The sequence below is a fragment of the Haliotis rubra genome, unplaced genomic scaffold (genome assembly GCF_003918875.1).
Source record: "Haliotis rubra isolate DU_JTF1 unplaced genomic scaffold, ASM391887v1 Scf295, whole genome shotgun sequence".
NCBI classification, from domain to species: Eukaryota; Metazoa; Mollusca; class Gastropoda; order Lepetellida; family Haliotidae; genus Haliotis; species Haliotis rubra.
In genome coordinates, this window is record NW_025766963.1 from 828964 (window position 1) to 843744 (window position 14781).

The window sequence follows — 14781 nt, forward strand, 5'->3', positions numbered from 1 at the left end:
TGGACACTGTATTACTTAGTCTTTGTAGTGATCAATGATAGACTGACAGACCTTAGGTAGGAAGCTTGCAATGGTGTGACTAGATACCCTGAAGTTATATGCCAGAGTCGGATATTTGTCACCAGAAGCCAGATGACGTATGGTGACAGCAAGTTTCAGGCCAAGACTGAGTGTCCAGAAATTGGTTTCCTTCTTTGTTAGTCGAAGAGCCATGATCATCAACAACTTGTCAAAGAGATTAGGTGGCACCCAAAGATAGTTGAAGAAGGACTGTTTGTCTTCGAAACGGAGCTCCTACATCAGATTGTCATAGTTACCAAGACCAATTCTTCGCTCCACTCTCAGCCATGGACGCACCAAGAACCATTTGGGAGTGTATGCGGTCGTCTTGCTTGTCTTCTGTTGTGGATGCCAATATCTCGTTGCAATTCATTGTGCTCATGTGGCAGCAGCAGCAGGTGAAGCAGGTCCAAGTTATCCAACTTCTGAGTAGGCTTTTCCATGTGGAGTAGTTCCAAGTATTCCCTGTTTCCAGAAGGCTTTCCCATGGTGGCATGAGCTTCTGTGGTCGAAACAGCATCTTTATAGGCGGACTCAGGTGAAAATCCTTTGATCTTTACCGAAATTTCCGACACGTTTGGTCCGAAATCGAACATGATTTACAAGGATCACGCATATACGCGAGGGTATACGTGCTTTTTCCGTCCTGAACACAAAAATACTCAAGTTTTTTCCAGTGTTTCCGAACTTCTTCCCCGCCATCTGGATTAGTACCGTAACCTCACCTCACCACCTCACCTCGCATGTTCAGCGTTTTCCGGGTGTGTTCTGCAATTTATCCGAATGTTTTCCATTGTAATCAGTACTTGTCCTGGGTGTTCTGCAGTTTCTCTGTGGAATTTTCTGCCACTTTGCTTAGGTTTTGACGTAGTTTTGCTGTATGTTTTCAAAAGAATCCATGCATGTTCCGAAGGAGTATCAATTTCCATTTTTCCTTGGCATTTTGTCCAATTTTCCGTGCAAAAATACCGAAGCTCGTTCGTAGTCTCAATTTCTCACACGTAAGCGAAGGTCCTTTCGTGCTGCAGCCCAGTGAAATGGAAAGGCACTGGAAATAGAAATAGAAAGTTTGGCACTGGAGAGGATGTCTGTTGAAAGTCTAAAAGATTTTTTCATGTGATGACAGCTGAAATAGGGAATTTGTTTCTGTGGTGTAATGACGGTAGTATTTTCAGAATTACATGAAATGATAACTATTGATTGATTTTGTCAATAATAGAAACAGAAGATATGTAAGTTACAATGATTAGAGCAGAGTTTGTTAAGTGTCTGTCCTTACCCAGTACTGTACCACTTATTTTTTTTCTGTAGATGCCTTTGGATCATTCAAGAATATTTCTTCTGTTTTGCAAGATTAAGCCAGGCCAACCATGAGAGCCTACATCTGAAGCAGCAGCTGGAGAATGTCAGACAAGCTACTTTACAGGATGCAAGTTTGGATGCCCAGGAAAAGCTAAACAACATGATCATGTCCATTAAGTTGGAAAATGAAAACGTGAGTAAGATAAAAAAAAATCCACAAAATTGCAAGAATGCCAAACAGATTGATTGATCCAGATCTAGCAAGTTTCCAATACAAGCCAAGAAGATTATCATCTAAAGTACTGTCGGAAATGCTAGAAAAATGCTTTTTAGCCTTAATATCTTTAGAAAGGTGATAAATGTATTATGTTGTCGATATATCAACTCACCTATAGTGTACCTAATTTTTATTTCAATTGATTAAACATCCCATGCATTTAAAGGGCAGTTTACAGGAGAGAATTTGGTACCAAAACAACAACTTAAGATTTTTTCAGAGTTCAACAACAGAAATCTGAAATAGTCTTTAAATTTATGCTAATAATACAGATGGTGTGAAAATATAAATTAACGTTTTTCTTAAACAAATAAATGTTGAATGTTTGTGTTACTTTACTTAATTATCGTTTCTTTATTGAAGAAATATTAATATAAATGTTAAGTCTTGATAAATAAGTTTCCCATCATGCATGCACATCTTTCAGCGTCCACTATGGCCAACTATTTGCAGACGATTGTTGCAAAGGTTTATAAGTTTTTTGTGCTTGCAAAAAGACAGAGGTAAACCTTTCATTAGTATAGAAATGGTTTATTACAGAACTTGCAGAGCTGTTGGTATGTCTTACCAACAAGTTTACAATATTGTAAACAAATCAGACAAGACAGGGACCGTCTCAAAAGCAAAACCGGGACGTAAAACCATCCTTGACAACTTTGACAAGGGAGTACTTAGACGGGCTGTCTACAAACTTTAAGAGAAGAATGATATATATATTCTAAAGAAGCTACACCAGTGACTTCGTTAAATCTTTGGCCAATGTTCACAACTAGATTAAACTGACCGAATTACATCCATATTTTTGCAATGAAATATACTGTTGACATGCAAAACATTTATTAAAACGTTGCACATTTCTACAATCAATCGATAAGATAACACAAGTGATAGGATTCTTTCCAATGTACAGTAATTCGTATGTTTATTTCACAACAAACACACATACACAAATGATCCCTTACATAACCAATACGTATACTATACGTACACATATTCAACATTTTGAAGAAAACATCTATTGAGATGACCCCTCGCCCGAGCGTGTGCTCTGGTGTCAATTTCACCTGTCGATACCGCGCATGCTGATGATGTAACACGGGCAATTAATGTTTGTTTCAAATAACGTCCCACTACCCCTTATTTTTCTAAGTTTTTGGTATTTTCATCAGTAAAAACGCATTTTAGGGCATTCTCAAAATTTATTCCCTCGGTCTACATTAGGTAGATGTTTCTTAAAGTGATATTTGTTATTTAAGTAACTGTAATACCTCTGAATTTTAAATATAAGTCAAAAAGCATTTTTCTAGCATTTCCGACAGTACTTTAGTTGGTATATTTTTGGTGTCATTTGTACTATGTACAATTAGGCTTGTTTTTCGTGTGTTTTTTTCCGAAATACAATGTTACGGGAGTGTGTTTTTTGTAATTTGTAATACCATTGATTAAGTGATAGTTATTATGGGTGTGGGTTGTGGGTGACATCTCGCATCATATATGTGTAATGGCAATAGTATTTTTAGCAGTACGCCTTTTTGATAGCGCTCCAGAGTTGCCTTCCTTGGCTTTATTTTGTTTTGACTCCCGGTCGTATGTTCGAGAAAATAGCCTAGTGTTCTGAGTGGATAGTGATGCTGTCCACCTTTACTAGAATGCTCGAGAACTGTGTAAGAGCTATATAAAGGCTGGTTGTTGCGTTGTGCAGCGGGGAATCACATCAGACTTTTCATATCATTGGAGTTGTGTACATCTATCTGCCATCGTCATCGTCTGACCTACATTTCTAGACTGACCCTGCTCGTCTATATTCAACATATGTCATTGTAAACAACCTTCATTCAGCATATCTGCTCTCACTGTAAATGTCAAGATTCTGGTGAGTTAATATTTTAGAATTGTGACCCAATATTTTAGATTTGTGACTCAATTGCATTGTACTAGATATCTGTATTGTCATTCATTGTAGTTTGCTCATTGTTTGCTCAATATATTATTGAATATTTTAGACTTGTCTGTGTTCTATTTTGCTGGTTCAAAGGGGACTCTTAAACCTTTTGTCACAGCAATTTATTAACCATAACAAAATTGGGGGCTTGTCCGAGATAGAATTCATTTGACATTTGAGACCTATTGTGAAATTTATTTCAAATTTCTGCAATTTTGCAACAAGTTAATTCTGAAACCAGCAAAAAGGTGTTTAAACTTGGGAAGTTTCTTAAGTCCCCTGACCCTGAGACAATCAGTGAATTGCACAAATCAGATTTATTGCAAATTTCTTCACATTTCAAACTTGAGGCCACACTTGCTATGAGGAAATATCAGATTTTCCAAGACTTCTTTGCTGAATGATTCCATTTATGATTTGTAAGATACTTTCATGGATCATTCTTTTTGTGAGGTAGAGGCTGATGACTTATCTTCAAAGAGTAGTAACTCTTCAGGTCTTCTTGATAAGTCTGATAGTTTGTTTGGTGGTGATCACATTCTTTCTAGAGAGCAGCTTATTAGTGTGCAGGGTGAGGATGTTGAGTTATATTATGACAGAAAGTCAAAAGAGAGAGAACTTTCATTTGTGGTGAGAAAGTGTTTGTCTTACTTCCCATTCCTGGTCAACCACTGAGAGCTAGATATCAAGGTCAATATGTTGTTGACAAAAAGGTTAGCGACACAGACTATGTCATCCTGACGCCTGGCCGTCGTAAGCAAAAGAGGTTGTGTCATGTAAACATGATTAAGAAATACCATGACAGGTTAGAAACCAAACAGGTCAATTATATTGCCACACTCTCCCAAGTTACTGATTGTACTAAAGATAATGGTGAACATGTTGACTATATTGATGATGGTGTTAGCAGTGTGAAGCTTGATGACCTTAGTGATAATGTTTCACCAAAATTAAGAAATTCTGATGTGTTAGCTCACCTTGATGAGAAACTATCACATTTATCCTCTGAGCAGAAAGTTCAAATGTCTGATTTGATTCATGAGTTCTCTCATTTATTTCCTGATGTGCCTGGTGAAACAAATGTTGTTAACCATGATGTGGTGGTGGTGGAATTGGGTTTAACGTCGTGCTTGAGAATATTTCGCTCATATGACGACGTGCATGCGTGTGTATGTGTATGTGCGGCTGCTTGTACTAGCCCAGACTGAAGCTGGTTTTATAGTGCTAGCCCACTGAGATACCATGCCGCAGTGAAGCATGAATACCCCACTCAGACACATTATACTGACTCTGAGCCGACCAGTCCTTGTTGTACCCATTAATGCCGAGCACCAGGCAGGGACCAACAAGTACCATATTTTAACGTCTTTTGGTATGACGCGGTCAGGGATCGAACCTGCGACCTTCCGCACTCCGGGCGGACGCTCTAACCACAATACCACGGAAGCAGTCCCAACCTTTTGGGGGGAAAAGGTAAAATTCCAGTGGGATAGCAGTTGTCAGACTGCATTTGAGAAAGTCAAAGCCATACTCATGAATTCTCCAGTATTGCAGGCACCAAATTTTGAGAAAGCATTTAAGTTACAAATTGATGCAATTGATACAGGTGCAGGTGCTGTCCTGATTCAAGAGGATGATTCAGGAATTGAACACCCAGTTTGTTATTTTTCCAAGAAGTTTGATAAGCATCAAAGAAATTATATTCTACCATTGAGAAAGAGACATTAGGTCTTTTGCTAGCTTTGCAGCATTTTGAAGTGTACCTAGGTGCCACTACTTTTTCAATTGAAGTGTTTACTGATCACAATCCCTTGACTTCTCTTCACAAAATGAAGAACAAGAATCAAAGACTTATGAGATGGAGTTTGACCTTGCAAGGGTTCAGTCTTGTGATTAGACACATTAAAGGCAAAGACAATGTTTGTGCTGATGCACTTTCCAGGTTGTAACATGTATAATGACTTGATGATGCTGTATGTCTGTATCTGCATTATATCATAGTAATTCTGCAAGATGTTTCCCATGTTATTCATATTATTACATGTCATCTTATTATGTTTGTTATCTTGCTATGATTGTAACAGAAACTTAAGGGGGAGAGTGTTATGAGAGTGTGTTTTTTGTAATTTGTAATACCATTGATTAAGTGATAGTTATTATGGATCACAATGTTTAAAGTTTTGAGTGTGGGTTGTTGGTCACATCTCGCATCATATGTATGTGTAATGGCAGTAGTATATTTGGCAGTATGCCTTTTTGATAGCACTCTAGAGTTGCCTCCCTTGGCTTTATTTTGTTTTGACTCCCGGTCGTATATTCGAGACAATAGCCTAATGTTCTGAGTGGATAGTGATGCTGCCCACCTTTACTAGAATGCTCGAGAACTGTGTAAGAGCTATATAAAGGCTGGTTGTTGCATTGTGCAGCGGGGAATCACATCAGACTTTTCATATCACTGGAGTTGTGTACATCTATCTGCCATCGATATCGTCTGACCTACATTTCTAGACTGACCATACTCGTCTATATTCTACATGTGTCATTGTAAATAACTTTCATTCAGTATATCTGCCCTCACTGTAAATGTCAAGACTCTGGTGAGTGTTCTATTTTGCTGGTTCAAAGGTGACTATTAAACCTTTTGTCACAGCAATTTATTAACCGTAACAACAGTGAGACCCCAGATATCTGGAAATCTCAATTCTGGTCAAATTTTCATTAAAACACCCCAATCTCTTACATTATAAAAGTGACTGTCCACAATGGACAGTAAATTTTACCAACCAGCTGGCTAAATCAACACAAATTTGACTCATTTATCCGCACGAAGCTTTGATCTTTTGCTGACTGTGTGAAATGAAGCCCAAGAGTCACACATGTCTTGACACAAGACAAGGTCTGCTAATCCTAATTAATGACCGGTCAGCAGGGTATTGGTTGTTATTAGTAGGCCTATCTCACAATGAGTGAACCATTGAGTTCTAACTATTAACTTGTTTATACAGTCAAAGCAATAAAGTGCAGTGTGTTAACCCAGAAGTGTATGCTCTCTACTGTTTTAATACCAAAGCCTGGATGACATCTGACCTGTTCAGCGATTGGCTGCTCTACTTTGACAGTCAGATAAGGTCACGTGGTAGGCGTGGCATACTCCTATTAGACAATGCCGCTAGTAACAACTGTGTAAATGTGAGGTTCACTTCCGGTGATACAGTCAATGAAAGACTTTTTCAAGACAGAATAATTGTAAAGTTTTCACAATGATTGTTTTGTTGTGATGCTGGCTTTTTGAATGAAATATATAGATACCTGCATGCCCTCCACCTGTCTGTTTCATTTCTGGAGCAGAGCTCAAACCATTCCTTCATTGCACTGTGCACTGGTTATGTAAGTAGTAAACTGAGGCCTTTTTATGTTTTATACATTTCTATCATAATGGACAAGTCATTATAAATCTCAGATTGTTAAAACTTATGCTATCTCATGGTTTGTACTCTCTCTCTCATGATTGACAGCTGAGTGGAAACGAACTGTAAACAAATGTTTTGGCCTCTCTTGTACCATTTGCATGAACACGCCCCACTGTTGCCATTCTCTGTGAAGCATCCAGCATGCCCTCTGGTTGATCATGTCACTCACCTTCCTATCGCGCTGCTGTGCAGATGTGCTGTACTTGAAGTGAATTTGAAAACTCTTCGTTTGGGAAGCGGAAAACTTGTCCACAATGCAAGAAAGTGTATTTTAAGTCCAATCCTCACCCTTCATGCATTGATTGCATTGGCCTGTGTCTGGATGTCTAGAGGCAGTGCCTGTGCCTGGACGTCTAGAGGCAGTTACTGTTAAGATCTGGATGATGATAGCTTTTCCATCTATAGGAAAGCAGGGACCCGGCGTCTCACAGTCAGAGACTCTCATTTTAAACAGGATGAACATGGTACATATGCTCCTAAGAAGTCCAAAAAAGACAGGCATATGAAGAAAGCTTGACGATCGTCCTCTTCAATGACAGAACATGAGGATTTTTTGGATACTCCGTCTGATTGCTACTTGAGCGAAAACCTTGGTTGTCTGTTTCACCTTTCATGATATGCGACCACGTCGGATGTCAGATCTGCCTTTGCGTCACTGGTGGTTGTGGTGCAACATTCACGGAGGCGTAACGAACCTTCATCGAACCTTCCAGATACGGCGATCCCCACCTTACCTTTGCCAGGTATCTCCAGATGATTTTCGGCTATACAATCATTGAACCATCAGGATCAGTCTCCCTCTACTTCTGTATCCTGATCCCTTGAACCCCCAGCATCAAACTCTCCACTGATCGATCTTCATTCTGCAGACTTCAATGTTTCGGCTGCCCCGACTCCGCTCCCGAATCAACCTTCAAGTTCGGCGAACCTTGGTGGTGAGACGAACCTCCCACATGCGATGAATCTTCCACATGCGACAAACTTTTCAAATGTGGTCAACTTTCCACTTTCGACAAACCTTATAAACCCAATTTTGATAACCGGCGGTGGGATGGCCCAGTGGTTACAGTGTTCGCTCATCACGCCGAAGACCCGGGTTCGATTCTCCATGTGGGTACAATGTGTGAAGCCAATTTCTGGTGTCCCTCGCTGTGATATTGCTGGAATATTGCTAAAAGCAGTGTAAAAAAAATCACTCACTCACTAATTTTGATAACTGCCGTCAAAACTCATTATTTTTTCGATGCTCACCACCACCAGGAACGATTACCAGGTTTTACGTTCGGAGTACTAGTAAAACCTCTTCCCAGGTTTTACTTGGAATGAACAAAACGAAACACTTACAATCAATTGAAGCACTACAATCGATTGTAGTCAATGTTAAGGAATGGACTACAATTGATCGTACAATCGATTTGTGCAAGTGGGCACAGTATGATAGACTGTATGCCAGCTTAAACAAAACAAAACATGCTTGAGATTTCTTTAATAAAATTGTGACATTTCCACGAGTAAGACTTTCTGTTGTGCTTGGCTCTGAGTCAGGAGGGGGAACAGACACTGTCGCAGAGATATCTTCTTTGGGTTCTCTATTTTTGGAGCTTTGCAGGCCAAAATATCTGAAGCCATCGCCTTTTGTTGGTCAGTTGTCCTTTTGTACAGCCTTACTGCATCACTTCTGTGTCCTGGAATGAAACATTTCAGTTTAATACATAATTCCGAATAAATTTGACAAAATGCACCAATTTTTCTTGTCTTTTATTGAAAATGGAATGCACATTTTTTTTTCAGTAAGTAAACGTTTCAACCACAATTTGAATAATCCATACTTTTCACAACAGAGATTCTGCTTGATTTGACATTGACTTCTTTCAGACACCTTGCACAGGCATTACCTCCTGCACTATGTATTTTGGGAAAAAGAGACAGACATACCAGTATGCTCACAGATCTGCTGCTCACTAATGTTGGCCTCGTACAGACGGGTCGCAGCAGTTGATCTCAGGGAATGATTCGTTTTCTTTCCTCCAATTCTGGCCACAGCACATATCCGCTTCACTGTTGTTTCTATCACATTGTGTCCCATAGGCGATTCCAGATACCATTTTCCATCCTTTGGTTTCTTCAAAGCAGTGAAATAAAAAGCGTTTGCCCATGTTGAAGAGGGTGGACTGAAACAGTAGTAATTTGTGTTCACATGAAAGAGTTATATCGAGGATAAATTGACTTTTGGTTCCAGTTTATCTAAGAGTCAAGTTTTTGAAATAACGTTTTCATGAAATTTATCATAAATCTTATAATACGCACCAGGTGTGACATGTTTACAATGGAGGTTTTATATAAACAAATGAATATTTCAAACTTCAAGTGCCGAATCTCCAAAAAGGGAAAGAGTTCCCCCAACCCTAAACCTCTCTAAAATTAACCCCAAACCTAACCCTAACCCTAACTTAAATTTTGGACTTTTAGACATTTTTGTGAGTTCTCTAGTAATTGTTGTGTTAAGTTTTGTTAATAATTTTAGTATATATTAATTTATGAATATTATTTGGGATGGGGGAACGGGAAGAACTCTTATCTAGAAAACTTACCAAAGTGACTTGTATTTTTCAAATAGGTGAAGGTAGCATCTTTGTGGATTCTCCTTATTTTCATAGCCTCACACCTTTTTCTTTTGCGCTTTACGATCTTTGACTCAACCGGGATTGGTTTTAGATACATCCTCCATGTACTGCAAATATCTGCGTCTGTTCTGGTCAACATGTGGCCCTGTAATCTGTGGCAGTTGCAGACTGCGGTGTTCCTTCCCACCTCATAGCAAATCTTGTGCAGTTACACGGTTCGTGTGGCAGAGCAACCTTTCTCCACTTTCGCGCTATACAATTTTCTTGATTCGTTATAACGAAATGCTTTAAACTAATTTCTTAGACATTTCATAAGTAAAAGAAAACACTTCTCCTCGGTTTTACATTGTGTACCAAAACCTCGGAGGCGTATTCTCCTATACATCCAACTTAGGCAAACCTCCAACATTCGGCGAATATCCCATATGTGACGAACCCTCAACATTCAGCGAATCTCACACTTTCGGCAAACCTCTCACATTCGACGATCCCCTCAGATCCAGCAAACCTCTCACATTCGGCCATCAGTCCCCTTTGTGGATTCGTCAACACTTCCAGATGGTATTGGACAAGATCATGCATTTCCTGAGCTACATTAGGGCTATTTGGCGATGGGGTCCTTTGTATCGTGTCTCCTGGGAAGACTATTACAGAGTAGAACTGTTTAAGCAGCCTTGGTCAGGCCATTATCTCTTCAGCGGTGCCATTCACGAATACCGCGCTAAAGTGGATAGGGATAATCAATTTCAGGAATCGGTGGAACTCCTGAGATTGCAGAAATTCCCGTTTGAGGAATCTATGAAGCACAAAGGACCAGCGCAGTATGTCCCTTCAAACCTGGATCTTTGGAACTCCTTATGGGGCAGCAGTTATCGTGGGAGATACAAGAAACAAAACAGATCCTCCTTCGGTGGCCTTGGAGAGCTGGTCTTGGACAGTGACTGTCCAAAGAACTCAACTGACTGGGACCTTCTGCCCCCAGTCATTCCAATGTTAGACTCCCCAGTAGGCAGATGGCTTGGAATTTGTTGCCCGCAATTGGACTCTTATGGGAGACCCCTTTGTTGTCTCAACCACCAGTCAGGGTTGCAAGCTTCCAATTGCAGGATCCCTGCCACTGACCTTCGACCCAGTTTGACTTACCTACACATCGACACAGATAACAGCTCTGCAAACAACACTAGGTACGTTACTGGACAAACTAGCCATAGAGTCTCCAGGACCTTCACCTGACACTCCTAGCTTTCACTGCCCGATTTTTCTCATCCCGAGAAAGGATGTGGACAAACTTCGCCTCATGTTCAATATGAAGGTCTTCAACACCAAGAACCTTCAGCCACCTCTTTACTTCAGAGGGGCGGTGGGGTAGCCTAGTGGTTAAAGCGTTGGCTCGTCATGCCAAAGACCTGGGTTCGAATCCCCACATGGGTACAATGTGTGAAGCCCATTTCTGGTGTCCCCCGCAGTGATGTTGCTGGAATATTGCTAAAAGCGGCATAAAACCAAACTCAGTCAGTCAGTCAGTCTTTACTTCAGAATGATCTCAGTAGCTCTTCATGCACACGATCTTGAAGCTGGAGACTTCATGATCAGTCCAGATGCATATATTATCTGCATGTCCCAATGTTCCCAGATCATCGGTAGTTTCTGCGCTTCGATTTTCAAGGCATCCACTATCAGTGGAGGGTCCTCCTGTCTGGCATTTCTATGGCCCCGTGACTATTTACCCGTATTACGAAGCGCATCACTCAGTTCTTCCATTGCCAAGGCATTGTCTTCAAGGCTTAAATTGATGATTGCATTCAAGCCCAAATAGACCCTCAGATCCTACGTCTACATCTCCGGTTCACCACTCAACTGCTTCACCAACTGGAGTGGATTGTCAATATCAAGAAATCAGAGTTGACCCCAACACAACGTCTACAATTCATTGTGTTTGACACACATCTCGGCAAGATGTTTGTTCCCCAAGACAGATGGGCCAAGATATAACACTTGGTACCTCTAGTGCTGTCTCAAGCGAGGTCGCTGTGCCATTGGCAAGAACTTCTCAGCTTACTTACGTCAGCTCAAGCCCCCATGACCAGGGGTCAGCTCCAGCTTTGACTGATTCAGATGTTCCTGCGGCCGTTTCTGAAGGCTGACGTTCCACATGTGCTAATTCATCTACCTCCATCGCTTCCCCCGTATCTCCACTCCAAATCGAACGTATGTGGAGGAGTTTGACGCTGTTGAATCCCACTCATCACCTGTTCGTGGGTGTGTCATTCCAAGGTTGGGGAGCTCACCTTCATGAGCATGTTGCGGCAGTGCTGTGGTCACTAGAAGTCCCTTTACATCCAGGAACTCTAGTTCAAGACAGTTCTTTTAGCCATAAGATGGGTGCAGATCCTCCAATTGACTAGTCTTCTTATACAATCTGACAACTTAACAGTAGTGTGGTACATCAACCATCTTGGATCAACAGGTTCTACATGTCTTCTGGGTTGGGGCTGCTATTCTTCCAACTGATAGATTCCCTAAGAATCTCAACCAGACACATTCCGGGAATAAAGAATGTCATTGCCGATGCTCTGTCTCGTTCAGAACGTCCGTCTCCATTTGAGTGGATGATACATCCACAGATCTTCAAATCAGTTTATTTCCCAAGTCAACCTATTCGCGACCAGATTCAACAATCAGCTACCAAATTTGTTTCACCAATCCTAGACGTACTAGTATGGGATCAGGATGCTCTAGCAAATATCGTGGGAAAACCTAAACGCTTATGTAGTAGCTCTACTCAACCAAGACAATGAGCTCATCCACCCTTGCTCAGATCAACCACATGGACCTCCACAGATGTTCCATATTCACATTTGGTGCATTTAGAGAGATCTTTAATCACCAAGGGGGTATTCCAGAAGAGTAGCCTTGGCTATTGCCTCAGTGCATCATACTTCTTCTCGATCTCTCAACGATGACAAGTAGAAGGAATTTTGTGAAGTTTATAGCAAAGTGCATAACATTCTGTCTCCTAGTACAGGTTCAGCTCAGGCTATTGTCGAATATCTTTAACACTTTCACTTGTCTAAGAAGCTGAAGGTGTCTACCCTGGATACTTACGTAGCGGCTATTAATACTGTAATAGCTATGGTGACAGGGAACAAGATTTCGACTGTGCCTGAAATCCAGTGTCTATTGTGCTCTTAGTTCCGTCATCTGACTTTAGATTTGTTGATCATTTTCAACAGCTAGTTTCCAAAACTACAGACTTTTAGCGAACATAACTTCGAGCACATCACCTTCAAGACCTTCTTCCTGGTAGCCTTGCCTACCCACTACCTAACGTTGAATCAGTATGTCGGAACTCCATGCATTGGAAGAAGAAACACAGCCAAGTTTTTCTGGGCCTTCGCTGGGATTTTATAGCGAAGAATCAACTGCCGGGACAACCAGACAGGCTATTTACTATCCTGCCATTGTCCACCATACTTGGGCCAGATCATACTGAAGAACTTTCTCTTTGCCCAGTTAGAGCTTTGAGAATTTACATTGCTACTTCACAAACCGTTGCAGACTGCACAAGGGTCTTTTCATCCCGCTGTCAACAGCCTTATCAGTGGAAGTCTCCCATACTACCTCAGCCTTATGGATGAGGTCGACTATCCTACAGGCTTACGCTTTTGCTGGTCTTCCCCCTCCAGCTGCGTCGAACCCTCATGAGACTCGGGCCTTAGCATCCATAATGGCTCTCCACAGCAACTGGTTGTTGATTATGGAGGGATGTTTCTGGAAATCGGAAATGATCTTCACTTCCCACTACCTAATGTTGAATCAGTTCAGCTTACTGGACCATGTTCTTTTTCAACTGCGAGTGTGACCTGGGGTATGGTTTCGAAGCAAGGATTGTCCAGATTAGAGTCACAAGACTTTAATTCTGTTGCAGTTTCTTGTGAATCGGAGCAAGATGTCGAAACATGTTGTAGCTCCATCCTTAAAACCACATTTACTCGGGAGTGCCCGCTCCCTGGGAGTTGTGCCGAGTACGCTAATGGGTTTTGGAAGAAGCAACCCATCACAAGTATAGGAGTTATGTTGCCAATCAGGCGATTGTGCTCGTAACAGGCCTCCTTGTGCACCTTCACCACATCACACGGTTGTCATCTACACACAGACACTGGGTAATCTGTGGCGAACCATCTGAGTGTGGGATAAGTACAAACCGTGAGATAGGATAAGTTTTAAAAAATTTAAAATGAAAACTATAAATTGTATATTTTAATACTTATCCTATCTCACGCGATGGATTCCCACCTGACAATTTATTTTCAATTTTTTGGTTAATTTGCATAACTGTATCCTGAGAGTGATGAATTCTTAAAACGTTATGGTCAATGGTAAACTCTTGAAAAATTTAACAAGACACGCACCTTATTGACACTGATGCTTACAAGATATTGACACATTTTAAACATTTATCTTTAGATGAGGACATTACCATATGATTGTTTTACAAATAACAAAATGCTATGAAGCTATGTCAAGTATTTAATGATCCTCTGATTGATTTCTTATGAAAAATATTTGATTACATGGAAACAAGGATGTGAATCATATGCTGATAAAAACCTGCAAAACTAATTACAGGATAACGATGATGGTAATTCATGCATTGTTGTAATAATCACAATACCATCATAAATATTTGGTTAATATTTAGAAAATATTTCTCGCTGTCTATTTACAAGCTGTAATAGCTTATAAATTGGACTTTAACTGTACATAACATAAGTGCATATTTAGGGTCATGGTCAAAAGGTCTTGACACAGCAATGCAGCCTTGATACTGGATTGCTACCAGATGGGTGGCTGGGTAGGTAAGTAGGTAGGTACTGGATTCTTAGCAGGTAGGTCAGTAGGTATGTAGGTACTGGATTGTTAGCAGGTAGGTAGGTAGGTAGGTGGTGTTGGTCCACACAAGCTATACTTAGGGGATAACTGTACTATGTTTGACGAATTGGGGACGTATACCGGTGGTTATATAGCCGCAAATTTAGTTATATATAACGTTAAATTTGCGGCTATATAACCACCGCGATACTCGACTAATTCGTCAAACACAGT

General features: G+C 40.7%; 2 protein-coding genes across 3 annotated transcripts in view; one reads left to right on the plus strand and one right to left on the minus strand.

Annotated features, from left to right (window-relative positions):
- LOC124282195 (ankyrin repeat domain-containing protein 26-like) overlaps positions 1–14781 on the plus strand; it is an 895780-nt gene that overhangs the window by 592894 nt on the left and 288105 nt on the right. Inside the window, exon 32 of the mRNA XM_046718159.1 lies at positions 1414–1555. Within this exon, the coding sequence (XP_046574115.1) occupies positions 1414–1555 (142 nt within the window). The remainder of the gene's footprint in view (positions 1–1413; positions 1556–14781) is intronic.
- LOC124282196 lies at positions 8523–9301 on the minus strand. Of its 2 annotated transcripts, none has more exons than XR_006900088.1 (2): positions 8881–9301; positions 8523–8736 (listed from the first exon to the last, which is right to left on the minus strand). XR_006900088.1 is itself a non-coding variant. In XM_046718160.1 (2 exons), exons 1-2 carry the CDS (start codon positions 9135–9137, stop codon positions 8537–8539), a joined length of 351 nt encoding a protein of 116 aa, XP_046574116.1. In that variant the 5' UTR covers positions 9138–9301; the 3' UTR covers positions 8523–8536. The 2 variants fall into 2 exon arrangements, 1 of the variants encoding a protein (XP_046574116.1); XM_046718160.1 differs by having other exon boundaries at positions 8987–9301.